Source organism: Schistocerca piceifrons, chromosome 3, assembly GCF_021461385.2.
Source record: "Schistocerca piceifrons isolate TAMUIC-IGC-003096 chromosome 3, iqSchPice1.1, whole genome shotgun sequence".
Classification (NCBI taxonomy): domain Eukaryota; kingdom Metazoa; phylum Arthropoda; class Insecta; order Orthoptera; family Acrididae; genus Schistocerca; species Schistocerca piceifrons.
The window spans coordinates 679,438,766-679,459,151 of NC_060140.1; the positions used below are offsets into that span (position 1 = coordinate 679,438,766).

Consider the following 20,386-nt stretch of genomic DNA (forward strand, 5'->3'; position numbering starts at 1 on the left):
TCGAGCTTATCGAGTGTCGGACCAGATTTGCGATTGGATCCAAGACTTCCTTACGAATAGAATTGAAAAAGGCGCTCTTAACGAAGCAAAATAGGCAGATGTGAAGGTAGGATCCGGAGTATTCCACGGAAATGTGATAGGACCGTTATTGTTTACAATGTATATAAAGATACGGTAAAAAGCGTCGGAAGCACTGTAAGACTGTTTGCAGATGATGCGGGTGTCTGTAAGAAAATAGCAAGGCCAGAAGACAGTATCGTTTTTCATACTGACTTGCGGAGGATTAATGGGTGGTACAGGCTCAGGCAGTTGACTCTGAACGTGAATAAGTGTAACACATTGCTCACACACACAGGAAAAGAAATCCATTACAGTTCAACTACACTATCCATGACAAACTACTGGAAAACCATGCAGAGCGACTTTAAGTGGGATGACGACATAAAACAAATAGTAGGAAAAGCAGATCACAGTCTAAGATTCATAGGAAGAATTTTAAGGAAATGTAACCCATCCACGAAGGAAATGGTTTATAAGGCGCTTGTCCGACCGCGTCTTGAATGTTGTTCCTCAATATGGGATGCTTACCAGGTAGAACTGACAGAAGAGGTAGAGACGAGCCAATGAAGAGCGGCACGTTTCGTCACGGGATCGTTTAGTCGGCGCTAGAGCGTTGCTGAGATGAGATGCTCGACAAACTCCAGTGGCGGGCGTTGTACATGACAGAGAGGTTTTCTATTGAAACTTGGGAGAACACTTTCAGAGAAGAGTCGGAAAACACATTACTTTCCCCACTTACATCTCTCAAAATGATCACGACGAGAAAATTCAAGAATTAGAGCTATATAGACGCTTAAAGACCATCATTCTTCCCGTGCGCAATTAGAGAGTGGAACAGGATGGGGGGAATCGGTTAGTGGTAGAAGTACCCTCTTCCACACAGCGTTATGTGATTTGCCGAATATTATAGACAGGATGGGGCAACCAGACGTAGCTGGGACGAGTGGATACAACCGCACCTGAATGTATGCGTATAACCACACCCTGTGGCGCGCAGCCCACATATACGCCCTCCACGTGGTCCACACTGGGTTAGAGTGTAGTAAGGGCAGTGTAAGTGTGAGTAGAGCGATGCAAAGGGGACGAAAGCGCTCACGGTGGAGCAGCGGGTGTTCGTTACGTAACAACAAATTCGTGGAAACGATGTAGTCAGTTGGTTGCTGGGAAATGTAATAGTGTCAAAATGCCAGCGAAGAGTGCCATGCAACGCGTATTCCAGTAATGACGTCGACAGGATCTGTTTTGAAGAAGTCAAAAAATATTCCGAAACGTTCTCACACACCAGAAAATGTGGCTGCAGTTCACCAGAAAACGTTCCTGAGTCCTACTAAATCAACCCGACGCCTGTCGCAAGAGACAGGTTTATCACGCCGCTTATGCGGACGAATAGTCCATCTGGACCTGGACATGCATCCCTACCGGGTGTCTCTCTGTTCGTGCATTAAAACCAGCAGATGCTCCTCAGCGCCTCCAACCTTGTGAGTGGCTGTTCGCTGACATAACAATTAGTGGCTTGGAAATGGATCTGTTCTTTATGACCGATGAAGCCTGGTTCCACTTGAGAGGTTCCGTCAACTCAAAGAATCACAGGCTCTGGGCAGCGGAGAATCCGCATAACTTCCGTGAAACACGATTGCATGATCAAAAGGGTGGGGTTTGGTGTGCAGTGTCTGTACTCCATATTATTGGTACCATTCTCTTTCATCAGACGTTGACTTCGGCGCGTTACATTGCCAACATTTTGAAGCTATTTGTGGCAGCATTAACGGAAGAGGAAAAGACCTACAGTTACTTCCAACAGGATGGAGCAACTGTCCATACGGCTGGCCAGACCTTGAAGCACATTTACGCGATCTTCTCGCCTGACAAGAACTGGTAGCAGAGGTCAGTCTGGTTGCAGCTCTAGCTGTTCGCCCAGGTCACCTGATCTGCCAGTGTGCGATAACTTTGCGTGGGGAGCCCTCAAGTCTAAGGTGTATCGCAACAACGCTCATATTCTGTATGAACTGCAGCAGACTTGCTGACCAGCGTTTAAAAGTGCCACGAAATGAGTGGTGGTCACTTTCAACATCTGCTATGGTCACGCTACTACTGTATTTACTTTCTTCCCCTGTGTTTCTTTGTATCCTGGAACTCTGTTCTCCAGGTCACTTTTATTTGCCTCACCCTGTAGATACATGTTGCACTCCATTTACTGGTCACGCATCTTGGGCCAAAAATAGCTCAACTCTATTGTTCTTCTATAGGGTTTAAATTTTATCGCAATTGGACTATGGGTGTCAAGTGTGTGATTCAGCGGCCCCATCAGTATTGTAACTGTTACACCCAGCTTATGTGGGGTAAGGCTTGCCTTAGGGGCTTTCTGAACAAGCTCAGTACACAGTCTTCTGGCGGAGTGTGGGATCTTACCCTTGCCATTGCGGTGTCACCAAACACTACTCAGCTGTACCTCCATTGGCCGCCAGTTTCCTAACCACACAAAATAGTATCTTGTCCCTTCCCAGGAGTTCCGACCCCTTGACTCTCAACTTACCCGGGCATTAAAAACCGGAACTAAACTATGATCCTCTCCAGAGATCTTTCTCTTCCTACAGTTGACAGTATCCACTGGATCAACTCACGCACTCCTCGCTGTTGCGCATCAGACCACAGATGCGGCTACATCTCTTCCACACCATTAAAACTGCCGTTTCGCACTTTGTCCATCAACATATCTTTCTTATCAGAGAGGACCAAGGCGCCGAAATCACTTGTACCGATGGTTCTAAAGATATCATAACGACAGTGTATGCTTCCACGTGTATCAATAGCTAGGAACTACATTATCTGTATATCTTCTCAGCAGAACTGTTTCCAGAGTCCTCCATTTGATCGAGGAGAAAGATCACTATCAATATCTGATATGCAGTGACTTAATCAGAAGTGTACAAGCACTTAATCGATGCTACCCTCTGATTCCGATATTATCCACTACTCAAGGTCTTTTTTTTTAATCGCCGGCCGGAGTGGCCAAGCGGTTCTAGGCGCAACAGTCTGGAACCGCGCTACCGCTACGGTCGCAGGTTCGAATCCTGCCTCGGGCATGGATGTGTGTGATGTCCTTAGGTTAGTTAGGTTTAAGTAGTTCTGAGTTCTAGGGGACTGATGACCTCAGAAGTTAAGTCCCATAGTGCTCAGAGCCATTTGATTCTTTTTCATCTCAGCCAAACTGACCACCCAGTTGTCGTCCTGTATACCCCGAGTCAAATGGGGGTCTCGGAAAACAAATGATTGATCGCCTTGACAGGAAACTCACCTCACTACCAATTCGGGCAGCGCGGAGCCAAGCCCTGACGTTATGAACACATCCGTGACAATCAGACTGTCGCACCTGAAACAGGAAATGGTGAGTTACCCCTCCTTATAAGAAACTGCTCATGTCAGCAAGGAGACCACTCCTGCATGAAGCTGCTCCTGCCATTTATCTGGAACTGAGCTGAGGTGGACACTCTCATCTGAGCCAAGCCTTCACGAGACCCGCCACCCCTGACACCCTCGGCCCCCCCCCCCCTCTCTCCTGGGGAGGTTTGGTACCTTGCTGCCAGCTTAGTGAACTTCCTTCTTCGTACAGTACTCCAATGTATGCAAGTAGTACCTTATGGAAGCCTAATCCTTGATACAAAGCTCGGTGAAAGAACAGTTTTTCTCTAAGGTAGAGGAGCTTAGAAAGGTGTGAGGGGGGGGGGGGGGGGGGTGCGTGTGAGAGGTGACGGGTGCACATTTTAGAAGTTCACCATGGGCGCCGTTCCCATAGTTATCCCACTGTTGTCAGTACATTCATTTCATTCCGATTGTCCTCAGCTGGAGACGTCCATAGCTGGTGAGTAGTGTGTCTTCTTTAGCAAAGAGGGTTCTTTCATATCTTCGTTTCAAAAAATTGTGACTACCGAGTGTAAATACGGGCTATGTCATGTGACAGTCAAATACGAGTGAACTCACACGTTCCAGCCGGTAAGCAAACATAAGCTGCTATTTCATTATTTGTACTGCTGCTGTCCTGTATCGTTGCGTGGGTGATTTGCGTGTTACCTGGAGCTGTTGTCGGATTGCAGTGCTTTGCTTGCGGCATTGTCGTTACGGATTCGTTGTCCTCGATATTCCGTGGACATCATAATCTGAAGTTACCTGCAATCTTGTTTTCCGACGGGGCAGCAAAACACATTACTGGCGTGCTACATGGGCATGCCTAACAACAGTCCTTTGCATAACGGCACTGACAGCATTAATTAAGATGCTTAAAAAGTGGCCACTGGCCGACTCGACATTCTCTCTGGTCCAGCGTAATATTACGCCACAAACTTAGCACGGGGAACAGCACGTATAGGTTACACGGATAGCACACAACCCTGTTTCGTGGGAGTAAAAATGACACAGAAATCTTGTGGTCGACTCAGAAAACAAGAAATGAGTTACTATCATGATTGAAGCAGAGAGCAAACTGATCACCCAGAAGATGGTAGCGAGTGTCGAGGGGGGGGGGGGGGGGGGGGGGAGGAGGAATGAGCAACGTTGTATCTTCTGGGGCTATTCTGGTACTTGCGGAAGTCGGCTAACGTCGGCTAAACTGCCTGTGCATGAGCAACCAAGAATGTGGTCGTCGAAAATTGGACCGCTCTCTAAAGCAAAATAGGTGGAAAATGTGTGGCCCAAGTAATTGTGGGGTGTAGCGATAGGAAAGCCACAAATGTTTCGCACCACGTAGTTCATCACACATTGTTTCAAATCAGGCTCTTCACTAGAAGACCTCTATGAATGCTTTTGTTGAGCCAACAGCATCGATAGTTAGACTCCTGATGACATGGGATCTTAATGGTTCTGGCATGAATCACATGAGTACTGTTCTGCCAGAATCTCATCGATAGTGTCTCCTGGCATGTGCATAGCTAGATCTACACAAGTTGGGGATATTTCAACGAAACCTGCCTGGTATGTGGGTGTTCGGTAAGGCACCACAAATGCTCTATACTGAGTCTGTAGGCTATTATTACTCATCTCCTAGATCATTTCATTGACGGCGTCTTCCTCACTGCATATGGTATTTTCCAACAGGACATACGTTCATACCACAAAGCTAGAGTTGCTATACATATGTCGATGCTCCTGAATTCACAGTTTTCCACATACCGCCACCTTAGAGGCGAACACAAATTGTGTTTCCATGAAATACTTCTGGGTTGCTGACCGCGTCGTATAAGATGAACCACTGTTTCGGCCACTATTGCAAGAGCATTCATCAAATGTGTCATATACTATTAGATAATTATCACTCAGACTATAGTACAATGATAAGTCTCTATACCGCTGTTACGCCGTGACAGACGCGCCACAAAACGCATTGTGTGACGATGTCCGGAGTGGAAAGGATTGTAATGTACATGTCAGTAGTACATGCTTTGCCCAATCAGAAAGAAGCTGCTTTCGTGACATGGCTCCGGTTCCACTTTATCTGTAGGCGGTTAAGAGGAGTCGGTGCGTTGTGAGACTCTGGCACAGTGTTCATGGACGCCCCTAGTGAGGTAAACGACGTGAACGGTGTCAGCCCTCAGGCCAGCTACCGCTGGCAGCGAAGATGATAGAAACATGTAGCAGTAATCGCGGCTGGTCGTGTCAGGCCGATTACTTGTCAGTTCACCTTGGAACGTTTCTTTCATACGTCCTCGGAGTTCCAATGTACGAAATCTGAGCGATGTGCTACAAACTAGGCAAATTTCGCGATGTTACACAGGCGTACACAAGGGGGAGAGTGATGGCTTTTGGCCCTCTTCCTCTCCCCACACCTCCCGCCCCCCTACTCCTCCTCCTCCTCCTCCTCCTCCTCTTCCTCTTCCTCCTCCTCTCACCTCCCGCCCTCCTACTCTTCCTCCTCCTCCTCCTCCTCCTCTCACCTCCTGCCCTCCTCCTCTTCCTCCTCCTCCTCCTCCTCCTCCCCCCGCCCCTCGCAAAATTTTCTACGGGCGCCCGCGGCGAATGTCCTTCTCTGCAGATCTAATGGGAAACGTTCATTGGCTGACCCAGATTAATTCTCTACCATGTAAAAGGCGTATAAGGTCATACAATATACCGACGGAAAAGAAATCGAAACACCCACGAGTTGCGTGACATAAAATAAAGTTGGTAGGCGTCTTTCTACATCTGAAAGATGGTATCTATTAAAATTTCACGCCATTCGCGTAAGAGAGGCGCTAACAGCGCCACTAAAGTGCAAATCTGGTTTGCTTTAAATACACGCTGTAACTGTCTTGAGCGTTGGTTACCTCTGAGATTGGACGTGATGAGTTGATGTTAGTCAAGACTGCTTTTAAGGTGACTAAGATTCCATCCTGTCGCAACTTGTTTCCAAAAATAGGGGTGTTAACTGTTACAAACACATACATTCTAAAAGCCATATTGCTTGTGAAAAGACTACACCCAAACACTTATTCAGATTTCCACCAGTACAATACTAGAAATAAAGAAAGATTTTACATTGGCAGCCACAGAACAGCACTTTACGAAAAGGGGCCTCAGTACGCAGGTATAAAATTAGCTAATGCACTGCCTAGTGCAGTCATGGCTCTTCCTACAATTAAACTGAAAGATCAGCTTCAGAAATTTTTAGTAAAACACCTTTTCTACACATTAGAAGAGTACCATACTTACATGAAGAACAACAAATGCTTTGTGCAATTATGTGAATAGAAATCAGTAAACATATTGCAATTTTGTTGTAAATTAATGACGTATTCAGAAGAATGTGTCTCGTGTATTGCACAAATAACTTTAATCATTATTGTTTCCCTGTACACGTGCAGTGTACCATTCCATGTTGAATAAAGCTATTATTATTATTTCTTTCTTTTCTCAGACGTTATGTCTGGTTAAAAATGGAAGGTGACGCGGACCTTGATCAAGCGTGACTTCCTTTTAACTGTACTGTATATGTTACATTGCATTTAGGAATTTTCGGGTAATTGAACAAGTGTCAATAATTACAGATTTCTGTAGTTGTATATATAAGTTTGGATGTAGCTGTATTGCATTGATGTACTGGTGGATATTGTGTGGTATGACTCTTGTACTTGATAGTATAATTGGTATAATGTCAACTTTATCCTGATGCCACATGTCCTTGACTTCCTCAGCCAGTTGGATGTATTTTTCAATTTTTTCTCCTGTTTTCTTTTGTATATTTGTTGTATTGGGTATGGATATTTCGATTAGTTGTGTTAATTTCTTCTTTTTATTGGTGAGTATGATGTCAGGTTTGTTATGTGGTGTTTTTTTATCTGTTATAATGGTTCTGTTCCAGTATAATTTGTATTAATCATTCTCCAGTTTATTTTGTGGTACATACTTGTATGTGGGAACGTGTTATAAGGCAAGCTGTTGATGTATTATTTTTGCTACATTGTCATGTCTTCTGGAGTATTCTGTATTTGCTAGTATTGTACATCCACTTGTTATGTGATCTACTGTTTCTATTTGTTGTTTGCAAAGTCTGCATTTATCTGTTGTGGTATTGAGATCTTTAATAACATGCTTGCTGTAATATCTGGTGTTTATTGTTTGATCCTGTATTGCAATCATGAATACTTCCGTCTCACTGTATATATTGCCTTTTCTTAGCCATGTGTTGGATGTGTCTTGATCGATGTGTGGCTGTGTTAGATAATATGGGTGCTTGCCATGTAGGGTTTTCTTTTTCCAATTTACTTTCTTCGTATCTGTTGATGTTATGTGATCTAAAGGGTTGTAGAAGTGGTTATGAAATTGCAGTGGTGTAGCCGATGTATTTATATGAGTGATTGCTTTGTGTATTTTGGTAGTTTCTGCTCGTTCTATAAAGAATTTTCTTAAATTGTCTACCTGTCCATAATGTAAGTTTTTGATGTTGATAAATCCCCTTCCTCCTTCCTTTCTGCTTAATGTGAATCTTTCAGTTGCTGAATGTATGTGATGTATTCTATATTTGTGGCATTGTGATCATGTAAGTGTATTGAGTGCTTCTAGGTCTGTGTTACTCCATTTCACTACTCCAAATCAGTAGGTCAATATTGGTATAGCATAAGTATTTATAGCTTTTGTCTTGTTTCTTGCTGTCAATTCTGTTTTCAGTATTTTTGTTAGTCTTTGTCTATATTTTTCTTTTAGTTCTTCTTTAATATTTGTATTATCTATTCCTATTTCTTGTCTGTATCCTAGATATTTATAGGCATCTGTTTTTTCCATCGCTTCTATGCAGTCGCTGTGGTTATCCAATATGTAATCTTCTTGTTTAGTGTGTTTTCCCTTGACTATGCTATTTTTCTTACATTTGGCTGTTCCAAAAGCCATATTTATATCATTGCTGAATACTTCTGTTATCTTTAGTAATTGGTTGAATTGTTGATTTGTTGCTGCCAGTAGTTTTAGATCATCCATGTATAGCAGACGTGTGATTTTGTGTGGGTATGTTCGAGTAATATTGTATCCATAATTTGTATTATTTAGCATGTTGGATAGTGGGTCCAGAGCAAGGCAGAACCAGAAAGAACTTAATGAGTCTCCTTGGTATATTCCATGCTTAATCTGTATTGGCTGTGATGTGATATTATTTGAATTTATTTGGATATTAAGTGTGGTTTTCCAATTTTTCATTACTATGTTTATGAACTGTATCAATTTAGGATCTACTTTGTATATTTCCAATATTTGTAGTAACCATGAGTGGGGTACACTATCAAAAGCTTTTTGGTAATCAATGTACGCATAGTGTAGCGACCTTTGTTTGGTTTTAGCTTGATATGTCACCTCTGCATCTATTATCAGTTGCTCTTTACATCCTCGTGCTCCTTTGCAACAGCCTTTTTGTTCTTCATTTATAATTTTGTTCTGTGTTGTATGTGTCATTAATTTCTGTGTAATGACTGAAGTTAATATTTTGTATATTGTTGGTAGGCATGTTATGGGGCGATATTTAGCTGGGTTTGCTGTGTCTGCTTGATCTTTAGGTTTCATTCCCTGTGTAAGTGTATCAGGGAATGTGTATGGGTGTGCAATGTAACTGTTAAATAATTTAGTTAGATGTGAATGGGTTGAGGTGAATTTCTTTAGCCAGAAATTTGCTATTTTATCTTTTCCAGAGGCTTTCCAATTGTGAGTAGAATTAATTGCTTGGGTGACTTCATGTTGCAAAATTATCACTTCAGGCATTTGTGGTATCATCTTGTATGTATCTGTTTCTGCTTGTATGCACCGTGCATGCCTGTTATGTTGTACTGGGTTTGACCATATGTTGCTCCAGAAGTGTTCAATGTCTGTTATGTTTGGTGGATTGTCTATTTTAATGTGTGTGTTATCTGTTGTCTGGTAAAATTTCTTTTGGTTTGTGTTGAATGTTTGGTTTTGTTTCCTTCTATTTTCACTTTTTTTATCTTCTAAGTCGTTTGGCCAATGCTTTTAATTTCTGCTTCTTTTCATCTAATTGCTCTATCGCTTCTTGTTGTGAGATTTTACCTAACCTTTTTCGTTTTTTTTCTGACATTTCATTTCTTATAAATTGTGTTAGCTGTCCAATGTCTCTTCTCAGTTTTTCTATTCTGATCTGTAGCCTGTGTTGCCATGCTGGTTTTGTGGGTTTCTTCTGTGTGTTGGTTGGTTCTGATCTCTGCCTAGTGTGTATATTTAGTGTAGTGAGTGCTCCTTTATAAACCAGTAGTTGTAACTCTTCCATAGTTGTGTTTTCATTTATTTTGTTGTGTATGATTGTGTTGATAGTTTTTATTGTTGTTTCGACTTGTGGGTTATTTGACGGTCTATGCAAGAATGGTCTAATGTCTGTATTTGTGTCTTTGTATTCTATATATGTCAGCTGAAATTTTTCTTCTATATCTAACATGTGTGTCACTTCGTGTTCTATTTGTACTTGTTCTGGTGGCTGTCTTAAGATTTCGTTTTCCTCTGATTGTTTAATTGATGCGTGTTGTTCTTTGTTTGTTTGCTCTGGGATGTTTGAGTCCATTACTGTATTTTCTTCTTCTGATTGCACATTATTTTGTTCCAGTATTTGTTGTACTTGTTGTTTGATGTTTTCTAATTCTGACTGGGGTATCCTGTTATTTTTAATTACTGCACGGATCTGATCAGCTAGTCGTTGTTCTGTTAAAAATTTTAATTCTGGGTATCTGGTAATAAATGTTGTGTATACTTGTGATCTGTATCCAGTTGTGTTGGTTCCTAGGTTTGTTGCTTGGTAATAACAGAACATGAGGTGTCGATTAACTTCATCTGACCATCTCATCCTCTGTCTTCGTTTTCCTTCTAGGGTGGTTGCAGGAAGCATATGCTGCAAAACACCTGTATTTGGATTTGAATCATTTTCCAGTTGGCTAGCAGTGTCGTTACCATTGTGGGCGGGCATAGGGTTCAAGCGTCGTCCCCGACCATGACGGAGCTTGTCCGAGGCTTCTTTAGTTCTGTCCTGAACCAACAAATCACACTAAAAGGGGGGTTAGCCCTATTAGTGGTTTGTTCTTTTCGTCGCCTTTCACGACTGGCAGAACATACCGGATGCCTATTCTTTTCCCGGGCCTCCACGGGAATTATTATTATTATTATTATTATTATCATCATCATCATCATCATCATCATGGTAGAGCTCACTGAGTTTGATCGAGGTCGTGTAATAGGGTTACGAGAAGCTCGGTACTTCTTCTACGATACTGCAGAAAGACTTGGCAGGAATGTTGCTACTGCGCGCGGTTGCTGGCAGTAGTGGTCACGGGAATGTACTGTCGCAGGAAATCGGACTCTGGGAGGCCACGTGGCACATCAGAGAAGGAAGACAATCGTGTTCGGCATATGGTTCTGGTGCATCGTACTGCAGCAATCTGAGCAGCTGTTGGCGTCAAAGTGACACAACGAACTGTTACAAATAGTTTACTTAAAGGACAGCTCCTAGCCAGACGGCGTATAGCATTCATTCCACTGATAACAAACCACCGCCGTTTGCGACTTCAGTGTGACAAGCGAGAGCTCATTGGAGGGCAGGGTGGATTTCTGTTGTTTTTTGTGATGAAAACTGGTTGTGCTTCGGTGCCAGTGGTAGCCCTGTGTCGGTTAGGATGTCTACATCTCCATGATTACTCTACAATTCACATTTAAGTGCTTGGCAGAGGGTTCATCGAACCACAATCATACTATCTCTCTACCATTCCACTCTCGAACAGCGCGCGGGAAAAACGAACAACTAAACCTTTCTGTTCGAGCTCTGATTTCTCTTATATTATTTTGATGATCATTCCTACCTATGTAGGTTGGGCTCAACAAAATATTTTCGCATGCGGAAGAGAAAGTTGGTGACTGAAATTTCGTATATAGATCTCGCCGCGACGAAAAACGTCTTTGCTGTAATGACTTCCATCCCAACTCGCGTATCATATCTGCCACACACTCTCCCCAATTACGTGATAATACAAAACGAGCTACCCTTTTTTTTGCATCCTTTCGATGTCCTCCGTCAATCCCACTTGGTGAGGATCCCACACCGCGCAGCAATATTCTAACAGAGGACGAACGAGTGTCGTGTAAGCTGTCTCTTTAGTGGACTTGTTGCATCTTCCAAGTGTCCTGCCAATGAAACGCAACCTTTGGCTCGCCTTCCCCACAATATTATCTATGTGGTCTTTCCAACTGAAGTTGTTCGTAATTTTGACACCCAGGTACTTAGCTGAATTGACAGCCTTGATAATTGTACTATTTATCGAGTAATCGAATTCCAACGGATTTCTTTTGGGTTTGGATGACGACAGTTGAGGGCCTACAGCCAATCTGTTTCTGTGTTAGACACACTGGAATTTCTTATGATAGCAAGAGCACTCTTGTGGTTATCCCACGCACTCTGATTGCAAACAATCTGGGGATTCGGTCTGTTGTGCTACCTTACATTACCCTGTGATCTTGCAATGTTTATAACTTACATGGGTTAAGTAGAAAAAGTATTCCCGATATTTCATTACTCTAGAAACGTTAATTATTTCCAGGTTCTGCGTTTTTTTTTCCATCAGTCTATTTACCAGTAATTAACAGGCCAAGTAATGAGCCTGGCGAGTGGAAGGCTGCCTTCGCTTGTGATCAAGTGCATCTGGTTAAAAATTATCCAACTTTATTTACAAGACAGTGCTTGCAATCAGTGGCGGCCGGTTATCACGTGCTAATGTGCTGCAACACACTGTAAATATCGCAATAAAAGTATGCCATCTCTCTTCGAATGCGAGCCAGAAGTCGCACTAAAATTACGCCATGTCTCTTGAAATGCTAGCTGGAAACTGCACTAAAATTACGCCATGTCACTTGAAATGCTAGCTGGAAACTGCACTAAAATTACTCCATCCTCTTCGAATGGGTGGTGGTAGGCAAATAACATGGATGGAATGGTGTTTTATAGCACTCTCTAGACCATAACTAAGAAATCAGTGTCGAGTGCTGAAATTATAGTCAGCCGCATTACGATCAACTCAGACAAGCGTTGCAGCTGTTTTCGACTGCTCATGCTCTCATGTGATGTCGTCTCCAATGGCACTACTATTGCTTTATTGCTCCCAGCGCCAGGTCAGTATTTTTCATTGAAGCTGTGTATAGCATATTGTGCAAGGATAGTGTATGAGTATTTTTAGAGGAACTCTTGTAACGGTTCTGTGGCAGGGTTGTTTACTGCATGGAGTGGTAATTCGTTGACTTGGCGTTCGATTCCTGCTGTTATCAATATTTTTCATTTTAGTTCTAAAAATGTTAAATGATTGATTATAAAATATAAATATGTTTAAACAGGTCAGTTTATATATGTAAAATTGATATATTCAATTTAGTTACGATTACTAACATTGTAAGTGAAAGGGATATAGAAAATCACATTACAACACACACAAGATTTTGCATGAGCCGCCACTACTTCGTTATAATTGTAACATTTGGAAGTGCTTGCAATTTAAAAGAAAACATTAACAGTTACGAAGTCTGTATAGTTGAAAACTGACTTCATAAAAATTAATAAATCAAACTCTGTCTTCAAATAGATGGGCTTCAATATCAGCAGCCTAGTTTCAAAATTAGCAATAACTGGAGTGACGACAAAATTAACTGGCAACAGAGAGTATCGGAAAAATAACATACCCAGATATTAAAGGAAAACGTGGAAGTCAATTACCAAAGTATTGTGCTAATGACCTAAAGTTTCTGTGGCTTTATACAACCACCGTACCACAATAACTTTATAAGCAACGCGCCGAGCGTACTGTCCGGGCCAGGAGCCGCCCCATACGATCTGCACTACGGTCCCATGCAGGACACACAGCATGCCCTCGTCCTCTGCCGCGTCATTGACGCTTATTCGGCCCAGACAGAGAGAGCCGTCCACCGCCACATTGCTGCTGTTCCCATCAGAAACATACCGCTTATTTTGCAGCGCGCCGCTGCCCACTCAAGAGACAGGCAGCGCCCTTTTCCAGCTCGCAAGCGCCTCCTGACTGGAGAAGTTGCAAAGCGCACATTTTTAAAATCGGAGGACCGCGACTAATAGAGAGCGTGCTGAAAAACGGCACGACATTGCTACACTTCTAAAATAATTCTAAATAAGAATAGACTATCTCGCTTTGACCTGCAAGACAGGCTTAAACTTCTAACTACTACAAAGTCAATGATTAAAAGTCCCACAGCTATCTTCCTGCTTTCAGAAAGATTCCAGATACTCGACCACTGGACGATGCTACATTCCCATTTCTGCGCATATACAGACTGTAGCATAGTCAAGATTTTAAAACGCCACACTTGATGCAGTCAGTTGATCGTTGACATCACTAATCACTCGCGAATGTGAGTGGCTCCTGATTTGCATCCAAGAGCATGAAGTGCACTCACAAGAAGTAGTCGATTTTGGCCAGAAAGTCGCTCGTGTAAAACAGGCTTAATACTCAAACTTCCTGGCAGATTAAAATAGTGAGCCGGATCGAGGCTCGAACTTTGGACCTTTGCCTTTTCGAAGAAGTGCTCTACCAGCCTCATCTGCGGTAATAGCGGAAGTAAAGAGCTATGTAGACGGGTCGTGGGTCGTGCTTGGGTAGCTCAGTTGGCAGAACAGTTGCCTGCGAAAGGGAGAGGTCCCGAGTCGAATCTTGGTCAGACTCACAGCTTTAATCAGTCAAAAAATTTAATACCAGTGCACACACTGTTGCGGAGTGAAAATTCATTCAGGCTTAATAGTGCACTTATTGTGCTGTAGATGGATTGCAGAGCGTTGATGTGCTGCTGTAAACGGAGCTCGGTACTGTGGGCATCATGGTGTAGACTGAGTGCTGAGCACTGGTGCGCCTCTGTAAACGATGCTCAATTCAATGGAAATCGTGGTGTAGATTGAGCGCTGAGTATTGGTGCACTGCGGTAAACAAAGCTTAATATTGTGGGAAATGTGGTGTAGATGGAGTGGTGAGCATTAGAGTACCGCTGTAAACGAAGTTTAATACTGCGTGTACCGTACTGTATACGGAGTGCTGAGCATTGGTGTGCCACTGTGAACGAAGCTTAATATTGTGGGTATCGTGGTTAGATGGAGGGCTGAGAATTGGTATGCCACCCTAAGTAAAGCTTAATACTGTGGGTGTCACGGTGTAGATGGAGCGCCGAGCATTGATGTGCTACTCTAAATGAAACTTGATAATATGTCGTGGTGTTGATGGAGCGCTGAGCGTCAGTGTGCCACTGTTGCAGGCAGGCATGTGGACGGCGTTGCGGGCGCTGTCGCGGCAGAAGACGCTGAGCGCGGAGGCGGTGTCCTCCAGCCAGCTGTCGCGCTGCCTGTCCGTGCTGGACCTGACGCTGCTCGGCGTGGGTTCGACGCTGGGGCTGGGCGTCTACGTGCTGGCCGGCGCCGTGGCGCGCGATGAGGCGGGGCCCGCCGTCACCATCTCCTTCCTGGTCGCCGCCATTGCCTCCGCCTTTGCAGGTACCGCACAATTCTACATACACATTCCGCAAAGAGTTGTCAACTGCACAGAAGGAAGTACTTTCCATTGTACCTTGTTTTACGGATTCTTCCCATACCATTCGTGTCTGGAGTACTGGAAGCTTGACTGCCTAAATGCGCCTCTGCACATGTACGATGGGCGTTTGAAAAGTCCGCGCAAAGTCCGAGAGATGGCACCAGAGGTGCGTATCGAGGTCACATTTAGTTAGTAGCATCTTTGCAAAGAACTCCCAAGTTTCAGCCATATTGATCTATTTCTTTGTGTTTCGAATTCGTGTGAATCCCCGGAAGTTGAGTGATTGTCAAGAAATGGACGAAAAAGAATTTCGTGTGGTGATTAAACATTAATTTCTGAAAGAAAAAACGGCTCAGGAGACTAAAGAGAAGCTTGATAAACATTACGGTGACTCTGCACCTTAGATTAGAACAGTTTGAGTGGTTTCAAAATTTTCGGAGTCGCCATATGGCTGCAAGTGATGCTGAACCTTCTGGACGCCGTGTGGAGGTTACGACTCCAGAAATCATTGATAAAGTCCAAGATATGGTGACGGATGACAGAAAAGCTAAGGCGCGTGAGATTGCTAGTTGTGTGGGCAACTCGAATGAACGGGTACGTAACATTTTGCATAAACATTTGGACATGATAAAGCTATCCGTAAGATGGGTTCCGCGATTTCTCACGCTTGACCATAGACTGAATCGTGCGAAACGTTGCAAGGATGGTTTGCAGCTGTTCAGGAAGAATCCACAGGACTTCAAGCATCATTTCGCCACTATGGATGAAACATGGATACATTACTATACTCCTGAGACCAAACAACAATCTAAACAATGGGTTACCAAGGGAGAATCTGCACCAAAAAAGGCGAAGACCAGAAAGGTTATGGGGACTGTCTTTTGGGATTCGCAAGGGATAATCCTCATCGACTATCTGGAAAAGGGTAAAACTATTACAGGTGCATATTATTCATCGTTATTGGACCGTTTGAAAGCCGAGCTGCAAGAAAAACGCCGGCGATTGGACGGCGATTGGAGAGCAAAAAAGTCCTTTTCCATCACGACAATGGACTGGCACACACTTCAGCAGTTTTAATCGCAAAATTATTGGAAATAGGATACCAACTCATTTCACATCCCCCTATTCTCCAGACTTGGCTTCCTCAGACTACTATTTGTTCTCTAATTTGAAGAAATGGCTGGTGGGACAAAGACTTTATTGAAACGATTGCAGGAACTAACAGCTATTTTGCAGACTTCGACAATTCCTATTATTCGGAAGGGATCAATAAATTAGAACAGCGTTGGACGAAGTGTATAAGTTTAAAAGGCGACTATGTCGAAAAATAAAAAAGGTTTACCTCAAACACGTAAGTAGTTTTTATTTTTGCACGGACTTTTTAAACACCCCTCGTAATTAATGTAACTTTATATAAGTCTTTGTAAGCTTGCGGGAGATTACTTGCACTACCTCTGCACAACGCTTATCTGGTGAATATGGCTGACTGTTTGTCAGCTGAAATATCGTGGCAAGAAGTTTATATAATCCGGCTGAAAGCTCGAAACTTCATAGAATACCCATTACGCCGAGAAAATTTCAAGAATCACTATTGCTGTTTCGATAGAACGGCTTTACGAATAAAGCACTGTTCACCTTGCCCAGAGCCACATTGACTGTCTGTAACTGTACTGCGTACTGATGCTTGTGTTTGAACCGTACATCGCTGTACCAGTACTGACCCCCAACGGCAAGTTGTGATGCTAACACTACTGGCAACGCAAATCTTGCAGCACACACTCTGAACATCATTCCTATAAAGTTAGGTACCCATACTGTATACAGTTTCCCGTCTACGCTTGATGAAGTGGCGGAAGTTTAATTATAACCACTCTGTAGATTCTTCAGTTACTACTGTTTCTTGAAACTTCGTGAGTAGGTCTCTGCAGGATAATTGGCGCCTATCTTCGGGCCGTGGGTTAAACAAACCTGTGATAACTCGTGCTGCTTTTCTCTGAATGTGTTCAATCCCCCGATCAGCGCTACACACTGTGCGCTACTCTGGGATAGGTTTCGCAAGTATTTTGAAAGCGGTGTCCTTTGGTGACTAACTACATTTTCCTAGCACACTACTAATGGACCAAAGATGACCTGCTGCTATACCTAGTGTCATGTCTCAACTCATTGCTGTCTGTTCTTATTACATGAGCAGCTGCCATACAGCTTCCCATTCTATGATCCAGGCATCAGCTACATCTCGAAATTAATCTTTGCCTCTCGTCTAATCACTGCGATCATCATTGAACTACTAATAGAACCAAAGGACACGTAAGAAGTTATAGAGAGAGACACAGATGTGTTGAAAACGCCCTCTACTAAAGAGACATTACAAGCTCGTTCAGTTATTCGTAATGTGATAGCGTTGAAGTCAATGCCAAATTGTGTTAAAAATTTTCAACATTACGGGTTGCTGGATCAGTTGGAGCGGAAATTACTGCTCGGTAAGCAACAGAAAATTGCATGAGAGAGAGAGAGAGAGAGAGAGAGAGAGAGAGAGAGAGAGAGAGAGAGAGAGAGGGGGGGGGGAGGGGGGAGAGCGAGGGGGGAGTATCTCTCAAATGATATGACTGTAGCAGATCTCTTAGCAACATCTCAATGGCTGTGTAGATGACTTGGTGGTTATAGTCTGGTCGTACTTTCAAGCTGGCATCGTAATGTTTAATAATAGTGTTCCTGGATTACTGAGCTACAAGATCGTTGAATTGAATTGTTGCTCGCTGAAAGCTGCAACCTTTACGAGCTTCTGAAGCCTCAGCACTCAAGAACTACTTTTTAGGATCAACCTAAGTGTATCTTTTGCAGAAGTTTTGGTAGAAGCCCTGGAGAACGTTAACTTGCCAAACATGCCTTCACATGTAAGTGTTAAAATTCCTACAAAGACTACTTTTAACGCGAATCACCAAATTTGTATTGATGAGAGTCGGTAAACTTCAGCTTCCGAGGAGCCAGATGTTACGTCCTCGCTGCTAATGATAAATGAGCGGAAAGGTAGCAGAGGGGATCTGTCGCCTTAGAAATCTGCACAGGCAAGCGGAAGATTATTTGAACAAGCGCACTTTAAATAAATGTATTGTACTCAACTAGCGGGTGAAGAAATGCTGCACTGTCGACAACCTGAGGCAGCCGCGGCTAGCTGTTAACAGAGGCCCGACATTGTCTAAGTCCACTGTCTGTTTGCTGGTAGAGCTAATTATCAACAACTCGGTGTTACGTTAGGCCGCGGAGGTAATCTCGACTAGAAACAAGGTGCACGATGCCCGCGTTTTATAACGTCGTCATGGCGATCTTCATTGACGGCGATGTTCAAAGCGCCGGTCGCTGCGCCCACAGGAATATGCGTCGCACCGATTCCGGCAGTATCGATAAGCTGCGATACAATATTGGCGATAATTAGTAAATTTATGATGTAATTATATATTGACACACCAAAATCAGGGAAAAATGCATCCATATGTATCATCACCATTACCTATTTGTACTCTATCAGCAGCCCTCACAGAACACACAAAACTGATACGCCAATTTGCAAACTGAATTTTTAGCTTCAAATGAATTTTTTTTTAATTTATGTAATTATAAAGTTTTATATCCAATCACTGGAGACTGTGGCACCACACTAGAACTGGAAATATAAGGAGCAGTCAAATGTAAAATATACAGATGGAAAAAAACTATTACGAAATTTATTTGCTGATTGTGAATTCTTTGACATGGTCTGTATCGAGTATAGATGTACCACGTACTAGCGACACATGGCAGTTTGTGCCGGGCCGGAACTCGGCAGCAAATTTCCCGCTTATCGTGAGTGGTCGCCTTAACCACTTTGGCCATCCATTCACGCTTCCTGGACCAATCCAGACTTCCATATGCCTTGTCTGAAAAAAGATACATTGTAAACTATTGAGAGCCTAGATGGACTAAACGACGATGATAACGTTGAAATCTCCCTATTAGGGAAAATAACTAGTGTTGTGAGCATTAGGCGCTGTAGACAGTGTGGCTTACGGAGGTTTGGTGCGGTCCGGGAAGCATGTAGTCACAGCCGAAAAGGTTAGGGTGGCCGATCCCGGTAAGCAGGAAATCTGGGTTCGGGTCCCGGTCTGGAACAAATTTCCGTGTTAACAGGTAATATATCTATACCTGATACAGATGATGTCAAAGAATTCGCAAAAGGCGAATAAATTTAGTAGTAACTAATGTGCCCGCGGATCTTCATGAGTGTCTGTTCCTTCGGACATGGATGTGTCCCTGAGGGGACAGACGTAGTAAAATAAGGGAAACAAGTAGGTAAACTGTTAGATAAGTGAGTAAGTTGTAAGTAATAGCAAGAGCTGTTTACACATTCAGCCCCCTATGAGTCAAGAGGGTAAATTCCTTCATGCGAAACTATTCACGGTTGCCTACAGAACCGCGGTTGTACCGAGCCACGCACCTCTTAGTCTGAAGCAACTCGACGGCCACGAATGTCTTTCTTCAGGGCTCCAAAGATATGGAAATCACACTGAAGATACCAAGAATGTGTGCATATGGATTCACTCGTCTCACAGTGGTATAAATGGATTGACGGTCATGGGGGTTATTTTCTAAATAATAAACAGTTTATGATCATCTTGTGAATGTTGCAGCTCTTCTTATTTCCGTGCTTGCTAAGAAAATTGGAGAGGATTTCCGCCTTATGCAAGGCACCAGTAGCTTCATCTGAGAAAGAAAATAAATAAACAAACAAACCCATTTCAGATAGCACAAAAAGTGATCAAACAAGTTTGGGCGAAATCAAAACTAAAAAGGGGTCTTGATAAGGCGAAATTCCATTCCAATAAACAGTTTACCTAATTGCTTTCGATCTCATTCGTTTTCATTTGACTGTACATTGTATACAGTCCAGTCATATTAATGTGACCACCACCCATGTTCGACGTTAACGTGCAATAACCAGTCGTAGTTGGCAGGTGGCAGCACTGGCAGTGGAGCGTGTATAAAGCGTGACAGGGGACACGGAAAACAGTGCAATCGTTGCCAATATACTGAAATGGAGTGATTTACCTGACGTTCGAAAGTGTATGACCATTAGCCATTTCGGAAATGCTTCCATCTTTGCCCCGAAAGCCAAGTTTGTAAATTGTCCGCATGCCACTGTGATTAAAGTATACCATAATGCACCCTCAATCTGCGCTGTTGCCAAATTTATTCAAGATGGTGGAACTAAGATGCCTGTCATAGATGTGTCACAGTGACGACATGGCGGGAATTTCAAGTTT

At 43.1% G+C, this 20,386-nt stretch overlaps 1 protein-coding gene across 1 annotated transcript in view; it reads left to right on the top strand.

The window, feature by feature from the left end:
- Positions 1-20,386, top strand: part of LOC124787862 (cationic amino acid transporter 2) — a 437,092-nt gene that overhangs the window by 253,633 nt on the left and 163,073 nt on the right. Inside the window, exon 3 of the mRNA XM_047254825.1 lies at positions 14,818-15,052. Coding sequence (XP_047110781.1) covers positions 14,824-15,052 — 229 coding nt within the window. The 5' untranslated portion in view covers positions 14,818-14,823. The remainder of the gene's footprint in view (positions 1-14,817; positions 15,053-20,386) is intronic.